This window comes from Pristiophorus japonicus, chromosome 7, assembly GCF_044704955.1.
Source record: "Pristiophorus japonicus isolate sPriJap1 chromosome 7, sPriJap1.hap1, whole genome shotgun sequence".
Lineage (NCBI taxonomy): Eukaryota > Metazoa > Chordata > Chondrichthyes > Pristiophoridae > Pristiophorus > Pristiophorus japonicus.
Genome location: NC_091983.1, coordinates 205,094,525 through 205,120,848, shown reverse-complemented (window position 1 = coordinate 205,120,848; position 26,324 = coordinate 205,094,525). Strand labels below are relative to the sequence as shown.

At 51.4% G+C, this 26,324-nt stretch overlaps 1 protein-coding gene across 1 annotated transcript in view; it reads right to left on the bottom strand.

Annotated features, from left to right (window-relative positions):
* plb1 (phospholipase B1) overlaps positions 1–26,324 on the bottom strand; it is a 326,472-nt gene that overhangs the window by 108,714 nt on the left and 191,434 nt on the right. The window contains exons 37-42 of the mRNA XM_070884250.1: positions 14,930–15,003; positions 9,241–9,284; positions 7,782–7,890; positions 7,159–7,210; positions 6,315–6,395; positions 5,165–5,230 (exon numbers count right to left, since the gene is read on the bottom strand). Coding sequence (XP_070740351.1) covers positions 5,165–5,230; positions 6,315–6,395; positions 7,159–7,210; positions 7,782–7,890; positions 9,241–9,284; positions 14,930–15,003 — 426 coding nt within the window. The remainder of the gene's footprint in view (positions 1–5,164; positions 5,231–6,314; positions 6,396–7,158; positions 7,211–7,781; positions 7,891–9,240; positions 9,285–14,929; positions 15,004–26,324) is intronic.

The following is a 26,324-nucleotide window of genomic DNA, read 5'->3' as shown; positions in this document are numbered from 1 at the left end:
TCTCCCACAGTCCACTATTAGATAATCAGTCCCCTCTGGGCTCAATTATCTTTCAGAGTAACTATTTGCCCCAGAGGCCTCCTGCCCAAAACCGGAACCAGAAATGGGGCCCTGCAATGGACAGACCAGGTTGTTCTTCAGAGGCTGCGGGCGACGGAGAGGGGCGGCGGGGAGAGAGCCTGCGGTCAATGGGGAGAGAGCCTGCGGTCAGTGGGGAGAGAGCCTGCGGTCAGTGGGGAGAGAGCCTGCGGTCAGTGGGGAGAGAGCCTGCGGGCGGCGGGGAGAGAGCCTGCGGTCAATGGGGAGAGAGCCTGCGGTCAGTGGGGAGAGAGCCTGAGGTCAGTGGGGAGAGAGCCCGCGGTCAGTGGGGAGAGAGCCTGCGGTCAGTGGGGAGAGAGCCTGCGGTCAGTGGGGAGAGAGCCTGAGGGCGGTGGGGAGAGAGCCTGAGGTCAGTGGGGAGAGAGCCTGAGGGCGGTGGGGAGAGAGCCTGCGGTCAGTGGGGAGAGAGCCTGCGGGCGGCGGGGAGAGAGCCTGCGGTCAGTGGGGAGAGAGCCTGAGGTCAGTGGGGAGAGAGCCTGAGGGCAGTGGGGAGAGAGCCTGAGGGCAGTGGGGAGAGAGCCTGCGGGCGGCGGGGAGAGAGCCTGCGGGCGGCGGGGAGAGAGCCTGAGGGCAGTGGGGAGAGAGCCTGAGGGCAGTGGGGAGAGAGCCTGCGGTCAGTGGGGAGAGAGCCTGCGGTCAGTGGGGACAGAGCCTGCGGTCAGTGGGGAGAGAGCCTGAGGGCAGTGGGGAGAGAGCCTGAGGGCAGTGGGGAGAGAGCCTGCATGCAGTGGGGAGAGAGCCTGCGGTCAGTGGGGAGAGAGCCTGCGGGCGGCGGGGAGAGAGCCTGCGGTCAGTGGGGAGAGAGCCTGCGGTCAGAGGGGAGAGAGCCTGCATGCAGTGGGGAGAGAGCCTGCGGTCAGAGGGGAGAGAGCCTGCGGGCGGCGGGGAGAGAGCCTGCGGTCAGTGCGGAGAGAGCCTGAGGGCGGTGGGGAGAGAGCCTGCGGTCAGTGGGGAGAGAGCCTGCGGTCAGTGGGGAGAGAGCCTGCGGTCAGTGGGGAGAGAGCCTGCGGTCAGTGCGGAGAGAGCCTGAGGGCAGTGGGGAGAGAGCCTGCGGTCAGTGGGGAGAGAGCCTGCGGTCAGTGCGGAGAGAGCCTGAGGGCGGTGGGGAGAGAGCCTGCGGTCAGTGGGGAGAGAGCCTGCGGTCAGTGCGGAGAGAGCCTGAGGGCGGTGGGGAGAGAGCCTGTGGGCGGCGGGGAGAGAGCCTGCGGTCAATGGGGAGAGAGCCTGCGGTCAGTGGGGAGAGAGCCTGCGGTCAGTGGGGAGAGAGCCTGTGGGCGGCGGGGAGAGAGCCTGCGGTCAGTGGGGAGAGAGCCTGCGGTCAGAGGGGAGAGAGCCTGAGGTCAGTGGGGAGAGAGCCTGCGGTCAGTGGGGAGAGAGCCTGAGGTCAGTGGGGAGAGAGCCTGTGGGCGGCGGGGAGAGAGCCTGCGGTCAGTGGGGAGAGAGCCTGCGGTCAGTGGGGAGAGAGCCTGCGGTCAGTGGGGAGAGAGCCTGCGGTCAATGGGGAGAGAGCCTGCGGTCAGTGGGGAGAGAGCCTGCGGTCAGTGGGGAGAGAGCCTGCGGTCAGTGGGGAGAGAGCCTGCGGTCAGTGGGGAGAGAGCCTGAGGGCAGTGGGGAGAGAACCTGCGGTCAGTGGGGAGAGAGCCTGCGGGCAGTGGGGAGAGAGCCTGAGGTCGGTGGGGAGAGAGCCTGAGGTCAGTGGGGAGAGAGCCTGCGGTCAGTGGGGAGAGAGCCTGAGGTCGGTGGGGAGAGAGCCTGCGGTCAGTGGGGAGAGAGCCTGCGGTCAGTGGGGAGAGAGCCTGAGGGCAGTGGGGAGAGAGCCTGCGGTCAGTGGGGAGAGAGCCTGCGGTCAGTGGGGAGAGAGCCTGCGGTCAGTGGGGAGAGAGCCTGCGGTCAGTGGGGAGAGAGCCTGAGGGCAGTGGGGAGAGAGCCTGCGGTCAGTGGGGAGAGAGCCTGTGGGCGGCGGGGAGAGAGCCTGTGGTCAGTGGGGAGAGAGCCTGCGGTCAGTGGGGAGAGAGCCTGTGGTCAGTGGGGAGAGAGCCTGCGGTCAGTGGGGAGAGAGCCTGTGGTCAGTGGGGAGAGAGCCTGTGGTCAGTGGGGAGAGAGCCTGCGGTCAGTGGGGAGAGAGCCTGTGGTCAGTGGGGAGAGAGCCTGCGGTCAGTGGGGAGAGAGCCTGCGGTCAGTGGGGAGAGAGCCTGCGGTCAGTGGGGAGAGAGCCTGCGGGCGGCGGGGACAGAGCCTGCGGTCAGTGGGGAGAGAGCCTGAGGGCAGTGGGGAGAGAGCCTGCGGTCAGTGGGGAGAGAGCCTGCGGTCAGTGGGGAGAGAGCCTGAGGGCAGTGGGGAGGGAGCCTGAGGGCAGTGGGGAGAGAGCCTGAGGGCAGTGGGGAGAGAGCCTGCGGTCAGTGGGGAGAGAGCCTGCGGTCAGTGGGGAGAGAGCCTGCGGTCAGTGGGGAGAGAGCCTGAGGGCAGTGGGGAGAGAGCCTGAGGGCAGTGGGGAGAGAGCCTGCGGTCAGTGGGGAGAGAGCCTGTGGGCAGTGGGGAGAGAGCCTGCGGGCAGTGGGGAGAGAGCCTGAGGGCAGTGGGGAGAGAGCTTGCGGGCGGCGGGGACAGAGCCTGCGGTCAGTGGGGAGAGAGCCTGCGGTCAGTGGGGAGAGAGCCTGCGGTCAGTGGGGAGAGAGCCTGAGGGCAGTGGGGAGAGAGCCTGAGGGCAGTGGGGAGAGAGCCTGCGGTCAGTGGGGAGAGAGCCTGCGGTCAGTGGGGAGAGAGCCTGCGGGCGGCGGGGACAGAGCCTGCGGTCAGTGGGGAGAGAGCCTGAGGGCAGTGGGGAGAGAGCCTGCGGTCAGTGGGGAGAGAGCCTGTGGTCAGTGGGGAGAGAGCCTGCGGGCGGCGGGGACAGAGCCTGCGGTCAGTGGGGAGAGAGCCTGAGGGCAGTGGGGAGAGAGCCTGCGGTCAGTGGGGAGAGAGCCTGCGGTCAGTGGAGAGAGAGCCTGCGGTCAGTGGGGAGAGAGCCTGCGGTCAGTGGGGAGAGAGCCTGAGGGCAGTGGGGAGAGAGCCTGCGGTCAGTGGGGAGAGAGCCTGAGGGCAGTGGGGAGAGAGCCTGCGGTCAGTGGGGAGAGAGCCTGTGGGCAGTGGGGAGAGAGCCTGCAGTCAGTGGGGAGAGAGCCTGCGGTCAGTGGGGAGAGAGCCTGCGGTCAGTGGGGACAGAGCCTGCGGTCAGTGGGGACAGAGCCTGCGGTCAGTGGGGACAGAGCCTGCGGTCAGTGGGGACAGAGCCTGCGGTCAGTGGGGAGAGAGCCTGCGGTCAGTGGGGAGAGAGCCTGCGGTCAGTGGGGAGAGAGCCTGCAGTCAGTGGGGAGAGAGCCTGCGGTCAGTGGGGAGAGAACCTGAGGTCAGTGGGGAGAGAGCCTGCGGTCAGTGGGGAGAGAGCCTGCGGTCAGTGGGGAGAGAGCCTGCGGTCAGTGGGGAGAGAGCTTGCGGGCAGTGTGGAGAGAGCCTGCGGTCAGTGGGGAGAGAGCTTGCGGGCAGTGGGGAGAGAGCCTGCGGTCAGTGGGGAGAGAGCCTGCGGTCAGTGGGGAGAGAGCTTGCGGGCAGTGGGGAGAGAGCCTGCGGTCAGTGGGGAGAGAGCCTGCGGTCAGTGGGGAGAGAGCCTGCGGTCAGTGGGGAGAGAGCTTGCGGGCAGTGGGGAGAGAGCCTGCGGTCAGTGGGGAGAGAGCCTGCGGTCAGTGGGGAGAGAGCCTGCGGTCAGTGGGGAGAGAGCCTGCGGTCAGTGGGGAGAGAGCCTGCGGTCAGTGGGGAGAGAGCTTGCGGTCAGTCGGGAGAGAGCCTGAGGGCAGCGGAGGAGAGAGGAGGAGAGGGAGAGAGAGAGACACAGGGGTGGGGGGGGGGAGAGGGGAAGCGGGAGAGGGGAGAGAGGGAACTCAGGGAAGACAGATCACGTTCTTCCAACCCCCTTTACACCCACACCCAATTTCTCAGAAAGCACAGTGCGTGTGTTACAAGGGACATCGATGGAGTGGATGAAATCCAGAAGTCACGACACTGTCACTATTCACTACATACCCAATAAATCTGTTAACAATCCATGACCCACACACAATGCCCCAACTATGGTGGGGCGGGGGGGTAAGGTCATGCACTTGCACTGAGGTAAGCGACTTTGGCTGGGGTAGGGATACACTTGTGCTGGGGTAAGCGACTTTGGCTGGGGTAGGGATACACTTGCGCTGGGGTAAGGGACTGCGATTGGAACTTAGTGGCTTTTGCTGGGTTGTTCGAGATCTGTCCTCTCTGGCTACTGAAGTCAAAATGGATCGAATTACAATTTGCTTAGTCAGTCAGAACTTGGGCTGGGCAGTTCCAGTTACACATTCCAGAGAAACTTCAGGGAGTGGCTTATCCTCCAAGGGGACCAATCAGCAATAGGTCATGTGATAATGGAGAGCCAATCAGAGACAAGGCGGCCATTTTAGCAGTACATATAAGCGCGTCCGTTATCTTTCCTCATTCCAATGTTTGAGGCCTTCTTAAGGGCCCATTTTGGAACCAAGCCTGCTCTCAGTGGGCATGGCTTCTACTGGGCCTAATGAGGTTGAGCTGACCAGAATTTCCGGAGTAGTCCCGGGAATGCCCTCAGACATGCCGCCAAAGCTGGCTGCGGTTGTGTGCCAAAGACTCACCTGCCCACTCCCCAACAGGAATTTAGGGAAGAGCTTTACAGTGGGGGAAATGTGGCAGATTTAGGTTCTTCCACCTGGATTGACCCTCTCCTAGTCCAGGAGTTTCAACCCTGGAGTCACCAAAATGTGAGGCTGCTGTAATAGGAATGACTGACATGTTGCTCAGTTCATTATACTCTCATCACCAAAGTCACCAGATAGCTGTACCCAGCTGATTGTGCACCTTCACAATCCAAACAATATTTTTTGAAAATTATTTTAACCATAACATGATTCTACCCCAAAAGACATTAGCACCAACATTTTTTTAAAAATCACTATCGATACAGAGAAAGGTTGGGTAGAATCCAATGAGTAGAGAAGTCAGAGACACTGACTTATTGTAAACCTACCACTTTGTGGAGGATATCCAGCGCTTCTTCAATTTGCTTCGCAAAGTTTATAGCAGAATAATATGCCTAAGAAGAAGAAGAACACAGAAAACAGGTTAGACAAGCTCAGTAATCTATAAATATAAGAGCCCAGAAACCAACAATCACCTGGAAACGTGGGCCAAGGAGTTTCGACCTGCACCCAAAACGGCCGCAAAGTCGGTGGAGTGATGTCTCTGCCCGTTGGCTTACGGCCCGAGCTACATCGGCTCTGGGGCCTCATTTATATGTTGCTGGTCTCTTCGTTGCAGCTCGCCGACACCGGGGATGATGGGAAATCGGCCGGCTCCTACCCTGAGTCGGTTGGCAGGTCGTGTCTGAAAACTGAATCAGGTGGAAATTGGGCATCCTAGGTGCTCACCAGATTATCCGATGCTCGATGCCCATAACTCAGGCAAGGATTGAACGGCAAATGTTAAAAATCCGCACTCCACCTTCCCCACGCTCAAATGCCAGATGTACACTGGCAGAACATAGCCCCCACTCTGACACAGCACCATCTTCTACATAACGCACATTGGATGGGATTTTAACACCCGCACGATGGGCGGGAGAGGGTTGGGGAGAGGGAGGGGTTAAATCGGTAACAATGTGAAACCTGACCCCAATCCACCGTGAATGTGCCTACTTCTGATTGAACTCCGGCGGGTTTGGGGTGTCCGAGTAATGCGCGCTGGAGAGGCAGGTCCGTGATCGACTCCTGCTCCTATTTCTTATGTTCTATGTTCTGCAATATTTAAATGAGGTTCCATTCCTCAGATTTTGGGAAGCATTTCAATTTAATGGCTGCGGGCCAGGCATCCCAGGGTTCGGGTATCCCAGCAGGTAAGTGCTTTGCCAGCAATGCTTGTGAGCCAGGAGCAGCAGGAGTGCTTCCCCCAGCCGCTCAAGCAAATCTTCCACCACAATCGTTCCCTCCATAGGATCACTCCCTCTGTGCGATTGGCCAACCGCCCCGTGATCAAACATCCCCACCGCCTTCTCTCCTTCCATGCGATCGCTACCTATCCCGGGATCCCGTGGGCTTCCTGCCGACCAATTAGGTTAAAATAACCCCCCTATGGCTCTATGTGCCATTCTGGCCCTCACACAGATACAATGACTTAGTTACCGAATCGGTGCAGTAATTGCACACATCATTTCCTCCAATAAACAAGTTGATCATCTTCCAGTCATTCTGAAAATCAATTTTCTAGAAAAGAAAGAGAGAAACACCATCGGTTTTCCAGTCATTCCTATCGCAGGAGCTAATCTCAAATGATACCGTAAGATAAGTTCACTGATCCTACGTTCCAAGCAGGGGAATGCCCTCAAACAGAACGAGAACCAGGAATAGGACTACGACACTGTAGCGCGATTCTCTGACGCGCAGTCTATCCATGCACAGCTCCAGTGAAATTCCCCTCATTGTGAGGCCAACAGGACATGTGCAATCTACAATGGAATTCAATGTGACCCAGCCGAGCGCTCCCACACTGCACTGTCTGCATTGTGCATAAGTTAATGCAGCTTCTTGAGGTGAGTGTATAGCCCTCCAGTCATAGGCAACTCAGCGAGATGAAGGGATAAGCAGTCTCACAGTTGTGATGGGCCAGTGCAATCCCAGACAGTCCAATGAAATGTAGAGGGGGTCCAGTCTCATAGTTTTGTGGCTTTTTACTCCCTGATAGTTTAATAAGTAGAGAGTTGAGATCGCTTGTTGAGAATTCGCCAGTTTGATCCCTCAAAACACTCATCAGAAGGTAGTCCAATTGCTGATAATCTAGTGATTCATCCAGGTTTAGCCGCATCATTGGAACATGTGGCAGCCTCATTTATACTGAGGATCATGGGTAAGAACAGCTGCTGTTGGATTTGACTATCAAGTATAAGTGGAAGGCCCCATTCACCAGTGAGGCCTTCAAATTTGGATTAAAGATTCAGAAGACAAAGATTTATTATTAAGCAAATCTTACCGAATTATTTTTCATGATGTCCACTAATCTTCTCACTTGACCTGGGAGATCTCTAGTCATTGGCGGAGGGGAAAAAATGCATTTGATAAATTAGAATATTTCTCTTTCAGTTTTCCCTTTTTGCTCTCTTTGAACATGGAGGCTTAAAGTCCTGCTGCGTTATAGCAAGACTGGTGGCTTCTATCTGTCCCAAGGACTTATGATTTAAAAAAAATAATAAAATCACAATAACCTGCGATGGATTGCATATGGCATTTAAAATCTTTACATCATGCCCTCCTAGCACCCACTGCCTGTGCCAACGCTGGATTTCAGGAACACCCCAGTGTTTCTTGTGCCCAGCTTTGCTAAAGCACGAATAGCAGGATTCATGTGACCTATTCCCACCATTTGTACCTCATTATATACGCCCGTCCATATTTGGGCAAGTATATTATACACCTGATGTCACTTGCAGTAGGAAATGCCAGAAATGGGAGGGGCAAATGGGGAATGAGCAGAATGACTCCTGAAGCATCTTGCTCTCCATTCCGCTCAAGTTACATCGAGGAAGTGGTGCAATTCCAGTTTAAAACCCTGCCCCATAGCTATAATAGTCATGGGAATAGATCTCAAGCACATACCTGGCCAAGGCTCCAGGGACAGCTTGATTCAGGAACGTATTTGGATTCTCAGAATTTCCCTTTCCAGTCGAAAATCCGGTTAATGAAGGGTTAAATTGACGAAAAATATCTGAGGAAACAATACTGGGAGATATTATCGGGAAAGGTTCTGGCCGCTATAGAAACCTGTCATCAAGTTCAAAGAAAAGTTAACAATCAGCAATGTTTATTGATGGATGGTCTTCTGATGTATGTTACCATCAGGGATCACAAGACAAATATGGATGAAGAAGCCCATTCGGCCCATCCTAGCTCAACTATCCAGAATGAACCTACAGTTCACCTCACGCCCCCATCACCGCATCCAACAGTTGCTTAAATTATTCCTTCACTACCCAGACATCTATTCCACATCTCAATCACTCTTTGTGTCCAAGATCCTTCTGCTATTTAAATCGGATTCTGGTGAACCTATAAGATACATCTCCAGCCGATAACCGAGTTTCCCTAACTAAGAGCATGGCCTTGAAAGTTCCGGCAGATAGAGAGGCTTGACTTGAAGGTCTCGATGGGAGTAAAAATTTTCATGGGGGTTCTCCTGATTTCTCAACAGAGCTTCGGCAAAAAGGCTGGAAAAATGGCAAAATGGCTGAAGTTACAACGGGAGAACAGGAGCAATCCAAGCGGAAATTTTTACCGTACCGCTTCTATTAAACACTCAAAACAAAATTCTGCTTAGACTATCATTTTCTTCCATAAAATGGCACTTCAAACAGTATAGAACTTAACTAATTTTTAAAATCTTTTTCAAAATAATTTCCTCCCCTCCCGCGCCCCCCCCCCCCACCCCCCCTCCCCACGTGTGATATCTATAAGTAAATTTAAATTTGTTGATGACGCTAAAGTTTGGGGTTTGGCAAACAGCAAAAACTGTAAATGGCTTCAGAGGACACAAAGGTCATGTGGCAGATGAAAGTTAATGTCGAGAAGTGTGAGGTGATAAACATTTTGTGAGCAAAAACAAGCAATAGGAGCATACATTAAATGGAAACATGTTAAAGGGTTGATTCAGCAGGATGATACAGGATTGGGCAGGGTGTAAAACGGGTATTCGACACGCTGCTGTCCAGCTCTTCCTCCACCCCCCCCGCCCGGTGGGAACAGTTAAAATCAACACCGAGGACTATTTCATTCAGCCATCTATTCAGAAAAATCTTACAGTCCCCACAATGTGGTATCTAATTGTTTCGTAAATAATTCCAAGGTGTTTGATTCCACTAGACTACCCAGAGGTCCATGCCATGTGTTGACCGGTCTTTATGTGAAAAAAAACTGCTTGATTATCAGTCCTAAATTTGCTTTTTACTCGTTCCAACTAGTGTTGGGTAACGTTTGACTTTTAAAAGTTATCCTGTGGGAACATTTCCAAATATTCAAAAATTGATCAAAATAAAATGCTACATTCTTCTGATGTCCTTACTTGGCAGAGTCGTGGTGCTTCTTAACGATTCATCTCCTCCAATGCTGTTAACAAAATAATAAAACAAGTCCTCGGAATAATTTTCTCAGATCATTTTAAGATAAGTTTAAAATTATCTTTCTACCTTTAAGTTAAAGCAAATTTATTTTCACTTCACTCACATAAAAACACAAATACAAATCCATTTATAATCCACTTATATGATGCCTTGAAACATCTCTCCATGGAATGTCTCAAAGCACTTCACATACAAACAGGAATAGGGTGAATAGAATCATGGAATCATAGAAAATTACGACACAGAAGGAGGCAATTTGGCCCATCATGTCTGTGCCGGTCAAAGAAGAGTTACCCAGCTTAATCCCACCTTCCAACACTAGGTCCAATAGCCCTGTAGGTTACAGCTCTTTAAGTGCACATCCAAGTATCTTTTAAATGTGATGAGGGTTTCTGCCTCGGCCACCCTTTCAGGCGGTCAGTTCCAGACTCCCACTGGCTGAAGAAATGTTTTCTCATCTCCACTCTGATCCTTCTACCAATTACTTTAAATCTATGCCCCCTGCTTATTGATCCCTCTGCTAAAGGAAATAGGTCTTTCCTAAACTCTATCTCGGCCCCTCAAAATTTCTTACATCTCAATTAAATCTCCCCTCGGCCTTCTCTGTTCCAAGGAAAACAACCCCAGCCTATCCAATCTTTCCTCATAGCTAAAGTTTTCCAGTTCTGGCAACATCCTCGTGAATGTCCTCTGCACCCTTTCTAGTGCAATCACATCCTTCCTGTAATGTGGTAACCAGAACTGCACGCAGTACTCAAGCTGTGCCTAACTAATGTTGTATACACTGCTAGCATAACTTCCCTGCTCTTGTATTCTATGCCTCGGCTAATAAAGGAAAGCATTCCGTATACTACCTTATCGACCTGTCCTCCTACCTTTAAGGATCTGTGGACATATACTCCAAGGTCCCTCTGTTTCTCCACACATCTAAGTATCCTCCCATTTATTGTGTATTCCCATGCCTTGTTGTCCCTACCCAAATGCATTACCTCACACTTTTCTGGATTGAATTCCATTTGTCACTTTTCTGCCCAACTGACCTGTTCATCGATATCTTCCTGTAGTCTAGAACTTTCCTCCTCACTATCAACCACACGGCCAGTTTTTATATCATCTGCAAATTTCTTTATCATACTCCCTACATTTAAGTCTAAATCATTAATATATACAAAAAGTAAAAAGTAAATTAGCAGAAATGCTCTCCAATTAAATATTGGGAAGACCGAAGCCATTGTCTTTGGTACCCGCCACAAACTGCGTTCCCTAGCCACCGACTCCATTCCTCGCCCTAGCATCTGCCTGAGGCTGAACCAGACTGTTCGCAACCTTGGTGTCATATTTGACCCTGAAATGAGCTTCTGCCCACATATCCGCGCCATAACTAAAACCGCCTATTTCCACCTCTGTAACATTCCCTGTCTCCGCCCCTGCCTCAGCTCATCTGTTGCTGAAACCCTCATCTATGCCTTTGTTACCTCTAGGCTCGACTACACCAACACACTCCTGGCTGGCCTCCCACATTTTACCCTACATAAATTTGAGGTCATCCAAAACTCGTCAGCCCCTGTCCTAACTCACACCAAGTCCCATTCACCCATCACCCCTGTGCTCGCTGACCTGCATTGGCTTCCGGTGAAGCAACGCCTCGATTTCAAAATTCTCATCCTTGTTTACAAATCCCTCCATGGCCTCGCCCCTCCCTATCTCTGTAATCTACTTCGGCCTCACAACACCCGCCACCCCGCCCCTGCCTGTGAGATATCTGCGCTCCTCAAATTCTGCCCTCTTGATTATAACTGCCTGTACCTTCAGCTGCCTGGGCCCTAAGCTCTGGAATTCCCTCCCTAAATCTCTCTGCTCTCTTTCCTCCGTCAAGATGCTCCTTGAAACCTACCTCTTAGATCAAGCTTTTGGTCATCTGCCATAATTTCTTCTTATGTGGCTCAGTGTCAAATTTATTTGTTTTGTCTTATAACGTTCCTGTGAAGCACCTTAGGGCATTTTACTATGATAAAGGCACTATATAAATACAATTTGTTGTTGTTGTTGTATAAAAAGTAAGGGGCCAAGTACTGAGCCCACTGGAAACAGCCGCCTTCCAGTCACAAAAACTCCCTTTAACCATTACCCTTTGCTTCCTGCTACTGAGACAATTTTGGATCCAATTTGCCACTCTCCCTTGGATCCCATGGGCTTTTAATTTTTTGATCAGCCTACCATGTGGGACCTTGTCAAAAGCCTTGCTAAATCCATATAAACTATATCAAAAGCACTGTCCTCATCGACCCTCCTTGTTATCTCCTCAAAAAACTCAATCAAGATAGTCAAACATGACTTTCCCTTAACAAATCCATGCTGACTGTCCTTGATTAATCTGTGATTTTCTAAATGAAGATTTATACTGTCCCTCAGAATTGATTGCAGTAATTTGCCCACCACCGAGGTTAATCTAACTGGCCTGTAATTACTCGATTTATTCCTTACTCCCTTTTTAAACACTGTTACAATGTTAGCAGTTCTCCAATCCTCTGGCACAACTCCTGCAGCCAGGGAGGATTGAAAAATGATGGTCAGAGCCTCCGCAATTTCCTCTCTTGCTTCTTTTAGTAACCTCGGATATATTTCATCCGGTCTTGCCAATTTATCTACTTTCAAGGATGCTAGGCCCCTTAAAACTTCCTCTCTTACTATGTTTATCCCTTTCAATATTTAACTATCTTTCTGCTGAACTTCAACGTTGACATCGACCCATCTTTTGTGAAGACAGCCGCAAAGTATTAATTTAGTACCTTACCCACATCCTCCCCCTCCACACACACACACATCAGCATTTTGGTCCCTAATAGGCCCTACTCTTTCCTTTGTTATCCTCTTGCTCTTTATGTAATTGTAAAACATCTTTGGGTTTTCTTTGATTCTGCTTGCCTGTATTGTTTCATGCCCTCTTTTTGCTTTCCTAATTTCCTTCTTAACTTCACCCCTACACTTTCAATACTCTTCTAGGATTTCTACAGTATTGAGCTCATGATATCTGATGTAGGTTTCCCTTTTTTGTCTTATCTTACTCTGTATGCACCTTGTCATTCCAGGGGCTCTGCATTGACAGTTCTACCCTTTGTCTTTGTGGGAACATGTTTACCCTGAATTCCAAATACTTCCCTCTTGAATGCCTCCCACTGCTCTGGCATTGATTTACCTTCAAATAACTGGTTCCAGTCCACTTTTGCCAAATCACTTTTTAGCCTAGTAAAATTGGCTTTCCCACAATTTAGAACCCATGTTCCTGTTTTTGCTTTGTCCCTATCCATAATTATGCTAAAACTAACGAACAAGCTGAGGGAGGAATGTTGGTCAGGTAACCCTGCTCTTCTTTGAACAATCTTTTATGGGAGCTTTTATGCTCAACTGCACAGACAGATGAGACCTCGGTTTAATGTCTCATCAGAAGGATGGCACCTCTGACAGTACTGCACACCCTCAATATTGCAGTGCAGTGTTAGCTTGGATCACGTGCTCAAGTCCCGGAGTGGGAACTGAACCAACAACTTTCTGACTAAGAGGTGAGAGAGTGCTACCCACAGAACACACTTGCTGCTGTCTACAGAACAGACGTGAACTGTAAGCATGTTTTTAAAAAAATCTGATAACAAGCACAGATTTATAAAGGAATGCAGGGTCATTTTCATTTAATTCCATGTAAGGCCTTTACAGCACAATGCAGTGCCCAGGACTCTCAGCCTTTGCCTTGTGAGTAAAAGGCAGACTTGTATTGGCCCCTCTGGGATATGAACACCACTGCTCACTATGCTGTGCAACATTGTAATCAGGTTTGTGAAAACTTCCTCTGTTTGGAATTCACAGCAAAATTGTCACACTTTGGCTGGGAAAATCCTGGGAGTTGCACCCGCTCTGCTGGGGTTACTCTGTCGGAAATACGTCGGAAACACCATTTACATGGGTAACTTGGGTTACCGTCCCACTCCCGACGATGTAACTATTGGCGGAGCAGGACCGTCTCTCAGTAAATTTCCCAGTCTTCCTTTTAGAACATAGCAAACTGAAGAAATCATCAGAAGTGTATTTACAGAGAGACCAGAGGGATTAGCCTCCTGTATAATACATGGAGAGAAAGAGATGAGTGAAAGGGCTCAGTGCAGATGAATTGGGCAGGTCGGAGAATTTCATCCAAGTTGGACACTTTGGGGTAGATTTTGACTTTGTGCGATAGTGTAAAATGGGTGAACATAAGGACATAAGAAATAGGAGCAGGAGTTGACCATACAACCTCTCGACTTGCTCCGCCATTCATGGATGATCATCTACATCAACTCCACTTTCCCGCCTTGATTCCCTTAGTTCCCAAAACGCTATTGATCTCACTTTTGAATATATTCAACAGCTGAACATCCACAGCCCGCTGGGATAGAGACACTCCAGCCAGGAGAAACACCTCTCAATATCTACCCTGTCAAGCCCCCTAAGAATTTTATACGTTTCAATGAGATCACCTAAACTCCAGATAACATAGACCCATTTGACTCAATCTCTCCTCATAGAGGAGCCCTCTCATCCCAGGTTCAAACTAGTTGAATTGGCCACCTGCTTTATATCTCTCCCCACGGTCAATGGAAATAAAAATCCATAGAGATGTAAAAGAGGCTGCCGAACTCGCCTGTTTTGCACAATCGCACAAAGTCAAAATTACCCCCTGAGCTTTTGGTTGTACTCCTCACTTATAAACCAAGAGTAAAGGGTGCTGACCTGTTGAGCAAAACTCTATAGTGAAAGTATAGGTACAGCGGAAGCCATTCGACCCATCCAGCTCATATTTCCATCGAAACCGAGAATTCACCAGACTGATTCCCGGGATGGCGGGACTGACCTATCAAGAAAGACTGGATCAACTAGGCTTGTATTCACTGGAGTTCAGAAGAATGAGAGGGTACCTCGTAGAAACGTTTAAAATTCTGACGGGTTTAGACAGGTTAGATGCAGGAAGAATGTTCCCAATGTTGGTGAAGTCCAGAAACAGGGGTCACAGTCTGAGGGTAAGGGGTAAGCCATTTAGGACCGAGATGAGGAGAAACTTCTTCACCCAGAGAGTGGTGAACCTGTGGAATTCTCTACCACAGAAAGTAGTTGAGGCCAATTCACTAAATATATTCAAAAGGGAGTTAGATGAAGTCCTTACTACTCGGGGGATCAAGGGTTATGGCGAGAAAGCAGGAAGGGGGTACTGAAGTTTCATGTTCAGCCATGAACTCATTGAATGGCGGTGCAGGCTAGAAGGGCTGAATGGCCTGCTCCTGCACCTATTTTCTATGTTTCTATGTTTCTATGTTTCCTCCCTCACACCATCTAATTGCCTCTTAAAATGATTGCAGAGTTTTTGTCTGGATTATCCAAGGTTGGGAGATCTAAAAATCAGACGCAACTTCCGACAAGGAAATCTGATTACAATATTTATTTTTAATTTTTGGAGATTGCAAATTCAACTGGAACCCGAGCAACATTTGGGAATACTCAGAACTCGCTTTGCTGCAAAGGAATCCCATGTTTCTGGATTTCCAATGATGCTGCTCAAGCCAAGTTCTCTGTAGGACTTTTTTTTTTAAACACAGTGCATTGTACCTGAAGGACAGCCCCCTGTACTGGGTTAAGACGTCCAGAACATCATTGGGTTTTGAGCCTATTCCGTTGCCAGCCTACAAAACAAAATATACCAGGACTAGTTTCTATTTCTCTCACTCAGATAATGTAAAACTCTTCCGGTGGTTTCAAGAAATAAGTTGATGATAAGTTGGCATGAATTTTGCTATCAGACTTGCTATCAGACTAGTGAATGAGTCTTGAGTAAATAAAATCACCAAACCTTTCTATCCGATGTAAGAAGCACATCTTGTACAATATTAATTTTCTCATCCCTAATTACATAACAGAATCCTGATTTCCCTATTAAATGGGGCCAGTGACAGGCCCCTTTCAAAATGGAGTCAATCGCATTAACAGTGTAAACGGGCAGGCAAGGCTACAGAGCCCATTTTGAGAGCGTTATCAACCTCTGTTAGACAATGGTATTTAGGGTAGATGGAGTTAAGGTACATATCGGCCATGATCTCATTGAATGGCGGACCAGGCTCAAGGGGCTGAATGGCCTATTCCTGTTCCTATGTTAACACCAGGCAAAGGCAATGAAAATAGATACACTCAGATTCCTTGCATTATATGGACATCTTATTGCATTACTCCTGGTGAGTAAGGTTGCACCGTTCAAAGTGGTGCTCCTTGGGTTGGTGAGCCCGAAGTTGGGAATGACAGCTGAAAGGATTTTGAAAAAAGATCATCAAATCAGGCAGAATAAATCGGCAGAGAGTAAATAAGGCGGGCTGTGTAAATCGGCAGGGGGTAAATAGGGCGGGCTGTGTAAATCGGCAGGGGGTAAATAGGGCAGGGATTAAATCAGACAGCGGGTGTAAATTGGCGGGGAGTAAATCAGCAGGGGGTAAATAGGACGGGATGTGTAAATCGGCGGGTGGTGTAAATCGGGCAGGACTGTAAATCGGGCGGGGTGTGTAAATCGGGCAGGGTGTGTAAATCGTCGGGGAGTAAATCGGCGGGGGGTGTATAAATCGGCGGGGTGTGTAAATTGTGTGTGTGTGTAAATCGGAAGGTGGGTGTGTCAATCGGGCGGGTGTGTCAATCGGGCAGGTGTATAAATCGGGCGGGGGGTGTAAATCGGGGGGGGGTAAATCGGGCAGGGGGTGTAAATCGGGCGGGGGTGTAAATCGGGCAGGGGGTGTAAATCAGGCGGGGTGTAAACTGGGCTGGGGGTGTAAATCGGATAGTGGGTTTGTAAATCAGGCAGGTGTGTCAATCGGGTGAGTGTATAAATCGGGCGGGTGTACAAATCGGGTTGGTATGTAAATCGGGTGGGGGGTGTAAATCGGGCGTAGTGTAAATCGGGCGGTGGGTGTAAACTGGGCTGAGTGTGTAAATCGGGTGGGTGTGTAAATCGGACCATGGGTGTGTAAATCAGGCAGGTGTGTCAATCGGGCGAGTATATAAATCGGACGGGTGAATAAATCGGGCGAGTGTGTAAATCGGGTGGGTGTATAATCGGGTGGGTGTGTAAATCAGGCAGACGTGTAAATCGTGCGGGGTGTAAATCGGGCGGGTGTGTAAATTGGGCAGGGGGTGTAAATCGGGTGGGTGTGTAAATCGTGTGGGGGGTGTAAATCGGGCGGGTGTGTAAATCGGGCAGGTGTTTAAATCGTGCGGGTGTATAAATCGGGCGGGTGTATAAATTGGGCGGGGGGTGTAAATCGGGCGGGCGGGGTGTAAATCGGGCGGGGGGTGTAAATCGGGCGGTGGGTGTAAACTGGGCGGTGGGTGTAAACTGGGCTGGGGGTGTAAACGGGTAGGTATGTAAATCGGATAGTGGGTGTGTAAATCAGGCAGGTGTGTCAATCGGGTGAGTGTATAAATTGGGCATGTGTATAAATCGGGTGGGCGTGTAAATTGGGCAGGGGTGTAAATCGGGCGGGTGTGTAAATCGGATAGTGGGTGTGTAAATCAGGTGGGGGTGTAAATTGGGTGAGTGTATAAATCGGGCGGGTGTATAAATTGTGCAGGGGTTGTAAATTGGGCGGGTGGTGTAAATCGGGCGGGTGTGTAAATCAGGTGGGGGTGTAAATTGGGCAGGGTGTGCAAATCATTGGGGAGTAAATCGGCGGGGTGTGTAAATCGTCGGGGAGTAATTCGGTGGGGGGTGTAAATCGGGCTGGGGGGTGTAAATTGGGCTGGGGGTGTAAATGGGGTGAGTGTGTAAATCGGGCGGGGTGTGTAAATCAGGCAGGGGGTGTAATTCTGGGTGTAAATCATCGGGGAGTAAATTGGGCGGGGTGTGTAAATCGGCGGGGTGTAAATCGGCAGTGGGGCAGTGTAAATCGGGCGAGGAGTATATCGGGCGGGTGTATAAACCGGCGGGGTGTGTAAATTGGGCGGGTGTGTAAATCGGGTGGGGGTGTAAATTGGGCGAGGGTGTAAATCGGGCGGGTGTGTCGATTAGGTGGAGGGTGTAAACTGGGTGAGGGGTGTAAATCGGGCGAGCGTGTAAATCGGACGGCAGGAGTCAGTCGGGCGGGTGTGTAAATCGGGTGGTTGTGGAAATCGGGCAGTTGTGTAAATCGGACGATTGTGTAAATTGGGTGGGGAGTGTTAATTGGGCGAGGGGTGTAAATCGGGCAAGGGGTGAGTAAATCAGGCTGGTGCGTAAATCAGGCAGGTGGTGTAAATCAGGCAGAGGGTGTATAAATCAGGCGGGTGTGTAAATCGGGCAGTTGTGTAAATCGGGCGGGGGTGTAAATAGGCGTGCGTGTAAATCACGCGGTGGATGGAAATAGACGGGTGCGTAAATCAGGCGGGCGGTGTAAATAGGGTGGGGGGTGTAAATCGGCAGGGTGTGTAAATCGGCCGGTGGGTGTGCAAACCAGGCGGAGTGTGTAAATCGGGCGGGTATGTAAAATGGCGAGAGGAGTCGATCGGGCGGGTGAGTAAATCATTGTGGAGTAAATCGGAGGGGTGTGTAAATTGGGCGGGTGTGTAAATCGTCGAGGAGTAAATCGGCAGGGGGTGTAAATTGGGCAGGTGTATAAATCGGGCGAGTGTGTAAATCGGGCGGGTGTGTAAATCGGGCGGGTGTGTGTAAATCAGGCGGGTGCGTAAATCGTGCATGGGGTGTAAATCAGGCAGGGGTGTAAATCTGACAGGGGTGTGTAAATCAGGCGGGTGTGTAAATCGTCGACAAATAAATCGTGCGGGTATGTAAATTGTCAATAAGTAAATCGGGAGGGGTGTGTAAATCGTCAGGGAGTAAATCGACAGGGGTGTGTAAATCGGGCGGGGAGCATATCGGGCGGGTGTATAAATCGGTTGGGTGTGTAAATCGGGCTGGGGGTGTGTAAATCAGGCGGGTTTGTAAATCGGGCGAGGGGTGTAAATCGGGCAGGAGGAGTCAATTGGGCGGGTGTGTAAATCGGTCTGGGGATGTAATCGGGCGGGTGTGTAAATCGGGTGGGTGCGTAAATCGGGCAGGATGTCTACATTGTCAGGGAGTAAATCGGCAGGCGGGGGGGGGGGTATAAATCGGGCGGGGAGTATGTCGGGCTGGTGTATAAATCAGTATGGTGTGTAAATCGGGCTAGGGGTGTAAATTGGGCGGGTGTGTAAATCGGACGGTGGGTGTGTAAATCAAGCGGGTTTGTAAATCGGGCGAGGGTTGTAAATCGGGCGGGAGGAGTCAATTGGGTGGGTGTGTAAATCAGTCTTGTGATGCGATCGGGCGGGTGTGTAAATCGGACGGGTGTGTAAATCGGGTGGGTGTGTAAATCGGGCGAGGGGTGTAAATCAGGCGAGATTGTAAATCGGGTGTGGGGCGAAAATCGGCGGGGTGCATAAATCAGGCGGGCGGTGTAAATCAATCAGGGGGTGTAAATCAGGCAGAGGGTGTATAAATCAGGCGGGTGTGTAAATCGGGCGGTTGTGTAAATCGGGCGGGGGTGTAAATAGGCGTGCGTGTAAATCGCGCAGTGGATGTAAATGGGCGGGTGCGTAAATCAGGCGGGCGGTGTAAATAGGGTGGGGGGTGTAAATCGGCAGGGTGTGTAAATCGGCCGGTGGGTGTGCAAACCAGGCGGAGTGTGTAAATCGGGCGGGTGTGTAAAATGGGCGAGAGGAGTCAATCGGGCGGGTGTGTAAATCGTTGGGGAGTAAATTGGAGGGGTGTGTAAATTGGGCGGGTGTGTAAATTGTCGAGGAGTAAATCGGCAGGGGGGTGTAAATTGGGCATGGGGTGTAAATCAGGCAGGGGTGTAAATCAGGCAGGGGTGTGTAAATCGGGCGGGTGTGTAAATTGTCGATAAGTAAATCGGGAGGGGTGTGTAAATCGGGCGGGGAGTATAAATCGGTGGGGTGTGTAAATCAGGCTGAGGGTGTGTAAATCAGGCGGGTTTGTAAATCGAACGAGGGGTGTAAATCGGGCGGGAGGAGTCAATTGGGCGGGTGTGTAAATCGGTCTGGGGATGTAATCGGGCGGGTGCGTAAATCGGGCGGGTGTGTAAATCAGACGGTGGGTGTATAAATCAGACGGTTTGTAAATCGGGCAAGGGGTGTAAATCGGGCAAGGGGTGTAAATCGGGCGGGAGGAGTCAATTGGGCAGGTGTGTAAATTGGTCTGGGGATGTAATCGGACGGGTGTGTAAATCAGGCGGGTGTGTACATCGGGTAGAGTGTGTAAATCGGTCTGGTGATGTAATCGAGCGGGTGTATAAATCGGAAGGGTGTGTAATCGGGTGGGTGTGTAAATCGGGCGAGGGGTGTAAATCGGGCGAGATTGTAAATCGGGCACGGGGCGAAAATCGGCGGGGTGCGTAAATCAGGCGGGCGGTGTAAATCAATCAAGGGGTGTAAATCGGGCAGAAGGTGTATAAATCAGGCGGGTGTGTAAATCGGGCGGTTGTGTAAATCGGGTGGGGGGTGTAAATTGGGCGAGGGGTGTAAATCGGGCGGGGTTGTAAATCGGGCGGGTGCGTAAATCAGGCAGGTGGTGTAAATAGGGCAGGGGTTGTAAATCGAGCGGTGGGTGTGTAAATCGGGCGAGCGTGTAAATCGGACGGTGGGTGTGCAAATCAGGCGGAGTGTGTAAATCGGGCGGGTGTGTAAAATGGGCGAGAGGAGTCAATCGGGGGGGGGAATCATTGGGGAGTAAATCGGAGGGGTGTGTAAATTGGGCGGGTGTGTAAATCGTTGGGGAGTAAATCGGAGTGGTGTGTAAATTGGGCGGGTGTGTAAATCGTCGAGGAGTAAATCGGCAGGGGGTTGTAAATTGGGCAGGTGTATAAATCGGGCGAGTGTGTAAATCGGGCGGGTGTGTAAATCGGGCAGGTGTGTGTAAATCGGAGGGGTGTGTAAATCATCGGGGAGTAAATCGGGTTGGTTGTGTAAATCATCGGGGAGTAAATCGGCGGAGTGTGTAAATCGGGTGGGGAGTATATTGGGCAGGTGTATAAATCGGCAGTGTGTGTAAATCGTGTGTGCGTGTGTAAATCGGCGGGGTCTGTAAATCGGGCTAGGGTTGTAAATCGGGTGGGTGTGTAAATCGTACTGTGGGTGCGTAAATCGGGCGGGTTGTGTGAATTGGATGGCGGGTGTGTAAATTGGACAGTGGGTGTAAATCGGGCGTGGGTGTAAATCGGGCGGCGTGTGTAAATGGGCGGGGGTGTACATCGGGTGGTCTGTGTATAAATTGGGCGGGTGTGTAAATTGGGCATGGGTGTAAATCGGCACGGTGTGTAAATCGGGCGGTGGGTGTGTAAATCAGACGGGGTGTATAAATCGGATGGGTATGTAAATCAGTGGGTAGTGCAAATCGGCCGGTGGGTGTGTAAATCAGGTGGGGTGTGTAAATCAGGCGGGTGTGTAAACCGGATGCGTGCATAAATCGGATGGGGTGTAAATCGGGCAGGGCGTGTAAATCAGGCGGGTGTGCAAATCGGGCGGATGTGTAAATCAGACAGGGGCTGTAAATCGGGCGTTGGGTGTATAAATCGGGCGCGTGTGTAAATCGGGCAGGGGGTGTAAATCGGCAGGGTGTGTAAATAGGGCGGCGTGTGTTTAAATCAGGCAGTGCGTGTAAATCAGACAAGTGGTGTAAGTCGAGCGGGGGTGTAAATCAGACGGTGGGTGTATAAATCGGGCAGGGTATGTAAATCGGGCAGGAGGAGTTGATCGAGTGTGTGTGTAAATCAGGCTGGTGGTGTAACTTGGGTGGGTGTGTAAATCGGGCGGTTGTGTAAATCGGGCGGTGGGTGTAAATCAGACGGGGACTGTAAATCGGGCGGTGCATGTGTAAACCAGGCGTGATGTGTAAATCGGGCTGGTGTGTAAATCGGACGGGTGTGTAAATCGGACAGGTGTGTAAATCGGGCGGTGTGTGTATAAATCTGGCGGTGTGTGAAAAGTGGCCGGGGGTATAAATCGGCAGGGTGTGTAAATCAGGCGGTGGGTGTGTAAATCAGGTGGGGTGTGTAAATCAGGTGGGTGTGTAAATCGGAGGGGGAGTGCAAATTGGGCGCTGGGTGTGTAAATCGGAGGGGAAGTGCAAATCGGGCGCTGGGTGTGTAAATCAGGCGGGGTGTGTAAATCGGGTGGGTGTGTAAATCGGAGCGGTGTAAATCGGGCAGGGCGTGAAAATCAGGCGGGTGTGTAAATCGGGCAGGTGTGTAAATCGGGTGTGGGTGTAAATCAGGTGTGGGGTGTAAATCAGGCGATGGGTGTATAAATCGAGCGGGTGTGTAAATCGGGCGGGGGGTGTAAATCGGCAGGGTGTGTAAATCCGGCGACGGGTGTGTAAATCAGGCGGAGTGTGTAAATAGGGCAGTGGGTGTGTAAATCAGACAGGGCATGTAAATCAGGCAGGTGTGTAAATCGGACGGGTGGTTTAAGTCGAGCAGGGGGGTGTAAATCGGGTGGGGTGTGTAAATCGGAGCGGTGTAAATCGGACAGGGCGTGTAAATCAGGCGGGTGTGTAAATCGGGCAGGTGTGTAAATCGAGTGGGGGTGTAAATCAGGTGTGGGGTGTAAATCAGGCGATGGGTGTATAAATTCGAGCGGGTGTGTAAATCGGACAGGGGGTGTAAATCGGCAGGGTGTGTAAATCCGGCGACGGGTGTGTAAATCAGGCGGAGTGTGTAAAGCAGACGGTGTGTGTATAAATCGGACGGGTGTGTAAATTGGGCGGGGTTGTAAATCGGCAGGGTGTGTAAATCGGGCGGCGGGTGTGTAAATCAGACGGGGTGTGTAAATCAGGCGGGGTGTGTTAATCCGACGGGTAGTGCAAATCGGGCGGTGGTGTAAATTGGCTGGGTGTGTAAACCGGGTTGATGTGTAAATCAGGGGAGTGTAAATCAGGCAGGTGTGTAAATCGGGCAGGGGTGTAAATCGGCAGGGTGTGTAAATCCGGCGGCGGGTGTGTAAATCAGGTGACGGGTGTGCAAATCAGGCGGGGTGTGCAAATCGGGCTGTGGGTGTGTAAATCAGGCTAGGTGTGTAAATCGGGCAGGGTGTGTAAATCCGACGGGTAGTGCAAATCGGGCGGTGGCTGTGTAAATCAGGCGGTGGCTGTGTAAATCGGGTGGGGTGTGCAAATCGGGCGGGGGGCAAATTGGAGGGTGTGTAAATCACGCAGCGGGTGTACATCACGCGGTGTGTGTATAATTCGGGCGGGTGTGTAAATAGGGCGATGTGTGTAAATCAGGGGGCTGTGTAAATCGGCTAGGTGTGGAAATTGGATGGTGGGTGTGTAAATCGGACGGGTGTGTAAATCGGACGGGTGTGTAAATCGGGCGGGAGGAGTTCATCGGGCAGGGGGTGTAAAATAGCGGGGTGTGTAAATCGTGCGGGTGTGTAAATCGGCAGGGTGTGTAAATCCGGCGGCGGGTGTGTAAATCAGGCGACGGGTGTGCAAATCAGGCGGGGTGTGCAAATCCGGCGGTGGGTGTGTAAATCAGGCTAGGTGTGTAAATCGGGCAGAGTGTGTAAATCCGACGGGTAGTGCAAATCGGGCGGTGGCTGTGTAAATCAGGCGGTGGCTGTGTAAATCGGGTGGGGTGTGCAAATCGGGCGGGGGGCAAATTGGAGGGTGTGTAAATCACGCGGGGGGTGTAAATCACGCGGTGTGTGTATAATTCGGGCGGGTGTGTAAATAGGGCGGTGGGTGTGTAAATCAGGCGGCGGTGTAAATCGGCTAGGTGTGTAAATTGGATGGTGGGTGTGTAAATCGGACGGGTGTGTAAATCGGGCGGGAGGAGTTAATCGGGCAGGAGGTGTAAAATAGCGGGGTGTATAAATCGGGCAGGTATGTAAATCGGACGGGGGTGTAAATCGGCAGGGTGTTTAAATCAGGTGGCGGGTGTGTAAATCAGGTGGGGTGTGTAAATCGGGCGGGTGTGTAAATCGGACAGGTAGTGCAAATCAGGTGGTGGGTGTGTAAATCAGGAAGGGTGTGTAAATCAGGCGGGTGTGCAAAGCGTGTGGGTGTGTAAATCGGATGGTGGGTGTGTGAATCAGGCGGGTGTGTAAATCGGGTGGTGGTGTAAATCAGGTGGGGGTGTAAATCAGGCGGGGGGTGTAAATCGGATGGGTGTGTAAATCGGGCTGGGGGTGTAAATCGTTGGGTGTGTAAATCGGGTGTGTGTATAAATCAGGTGGTGGTGTAAACCAGCAGGTGGTGTAAATCGGGCAGCATGTGTAAATCGGGCAGCCTGTGTAAATCGGCAGGTGGTGTAAATCGGTCAGTGTGGAAATCGGGCAGTGTGTAAATCGGGCAGGGGGTAAATCAGGTGGGTGTGTAAATCGGGCGGGTGTGTAAATCGAGCGGGTGTGTAAATCGGAGGGGTCGTGCAAATCGGGTGGTGGGTGTTTAAATCAGGCGGGGTATGTAAATCGGGCGGGTGTGCAAAGCGTGCGGGTGTGTTAATCGGACGGCGGGCGTGTAAATCAGACGGAGTGTGTAAATAGGACGGTGGGTGTGTAAATTGGGTGTGTGTGTAAACCGGGTGGATGTGTAAATCGGAGGGGTGTAAATCAGAGGAGTTGTAAATCGGGCGGTGGGTGTAAATCAGACAGGGGTTTAAATCGGGCGAGTGTGTAAATCGGGCGGGGGATGTAAATCGGCAGGGTGTGTAAATCAGGCGGAGGGTGTGTAAATCAGGTGACAGGTGTGTAAAACAGGCGGAGTGTGTAAATAGGGTGGTGGGTGTGTAAATCAGGTGGGGCATGTAAATCAGGCGGGGTGTGTAAATCAGGCGGGGTGTGTAAATCCGATGGGTAGTGCAAATCGGGCGGTGGCTGTGTAAATCAGACGGGGTGTATAAATCGGGCGAGGTGTGTAAATCTGGCGGGGTGTGTAAATCTGGCGGGGTGTGTAAATCGGGCGGGTGTGTAAATCGGGCAGGTGTGTAAATCGGGCGGGAGGAGTTAATCGGGCTGGTGGTGTAAATCGGGCGGGCGGTGTAAATCGGGTTGCAGGTGTGTAAATCAGGTGGAGTGTGTAAATAGGGCAGTGGGTGAGTAAATCAGGCTGTGGGTGTGTAAATCAGGTGGGGTGTGTAAATCGGGCGGGTGTGTAAATCGGACGGGTAATGCAAATCGGGCGGTGGGTGTGTAAATCGGGCGGGTTGTGTAAATCGTCGGGGAGTAAATCGGCCGGGTGTGTAAATCGGGTGGGAAGTATATTGGGCAGGTGTATAAATCAGTAGTGTGTGTAAATTGGCGGGGTGTGTAAATCAGGCTGGTGGTGTAAATCGGGTGGGAGGTGTAAATCGGGCAGAGGGTGTAAATCGGGCAGGGAGTGTAAATTGGGCAGTGTGTGTAAATCGGGCGGGTGTGCAAAGCGTGCCGATGTGCAAATCGGACGGTGAGTGTAAATTGGCAGAGTGTGTAAATCAGGCGGGTGTGTAAATCAGGCGGGAGTGTAAATCAGGCGGGGGACGTAAATCAGGCGGGTGTGTAAATCGGAGGGGTGTGTAAATCGGAGGGGTGTGTAAATCATCGGGGAGTAAATCGGGTTGGTTGTGTAAATCATCGGGGAGTAAATCGGCGGAGTGTGTAAATCGGGCGGGGAGTATATTGGGCAGGTGTATAAATCGGCAGTGTGTGTAAATCGTGTGTGTGTGTGTAAATCGGCGGGGTCTGTAAATCGGGCTAGGGTTGTAAATCGGGTGGGTGTGTAGATCGTACTGTGGGTGCGTAAATCGGGCGGGTTGTGTAAATTGGATGGCGGGTGTGTAAATTGGACAGTGGGTGTAAATCGGGCGTGGGTGTAAATCGGGCGGCGTGTGTAAATGGGCGGGGGTGTACATCGGGTGGTCTGTGTATAAATTGGGCGGATGTGTAAATTGGGCATGGGTATAAATCGGCACGGTGTGTAAATCGGGCGGTGGGTGTGTAAATCAGATGGGGTGTATAAATCGGGTGGGTATGTAAATCAGTGGGTAGTGCAAATCGGCCGGTGGGTGTGTAAATCAGGTGGGGTGTGTATAGCGTGTGGGTGTGTAAATCGGATGGTGGGTGTGTGAATCAGGCGGGTGTGTAAATCGGGCGGTGGTGTAAATCAGGTGGGGGTGTAAATCAGGCGGGGGGTGTAAATCGGATGGGTGTGTAAATCGGGCTGGGGGTGTAAATCGTTGGGTGTGTAAATCGGGTGTGTGTATAAATCAGGTGGTGGTGTAAACCAGCAGGTGGTGTAAATCGGGCAGCATGTGTAAATCGGGCAGCCTGTGTAAATCGGCAGGTGGTGTAAATCGGGCAGTGTGTAAATCGGGCAGTGTGTAAATCGGGCAGTGTGTAAATCAGGTGGGTGTGTAAATCGGGCGGGTGTGTAAATCGAGCGGGTGTGTAAATCGGAGGGGTCGTGCAAATCGGGTGGTGGGTGTTTAAATCAGGCGGGGTATGTAAATCGGGCGGGTGTGCAAAGCGTGCGGGTGTGTCAATCAGACGGCGGGCGTGTAAATCAGACGGAGTGTGTAAATAGGACGGTGAGTGTGTAAATTGGGTGTGTGTGTAAACCGGGTGGATGTGTAAATCGGAGGGGTGTAAATCGGAGGAGTTGTAAATCGGGTGGTGGGTGTAAATCAGACAGGGGTTTAAATCGGGCGAGTGTGTAAATCGGGCGGGGGATGTAAATCGGCAGGGTGTGTAAATCAGGCGGAGGGTGTGTAAATCAGGTGACAGGTGTGTAAAACAGGCGGAGTGTGTAAATAGGGTGGTGGGTGTGTAAATCAGGTGGGGCATGTAAATCAGGCGGGGTGTGTAAATCAGGCGGGGTGTGTAAATCCGATGGGTAGTGCAAATCGGGCGGTGGCTGTGTAAATCAGACGGGGTGTATAAATCGGGCGAGGTGTGTAAATCTGGCGGGGTGTGTAAATCTGGCGGGGTGTGTAAATCGGGCGGGTGTGTAAATCGGGCAGGT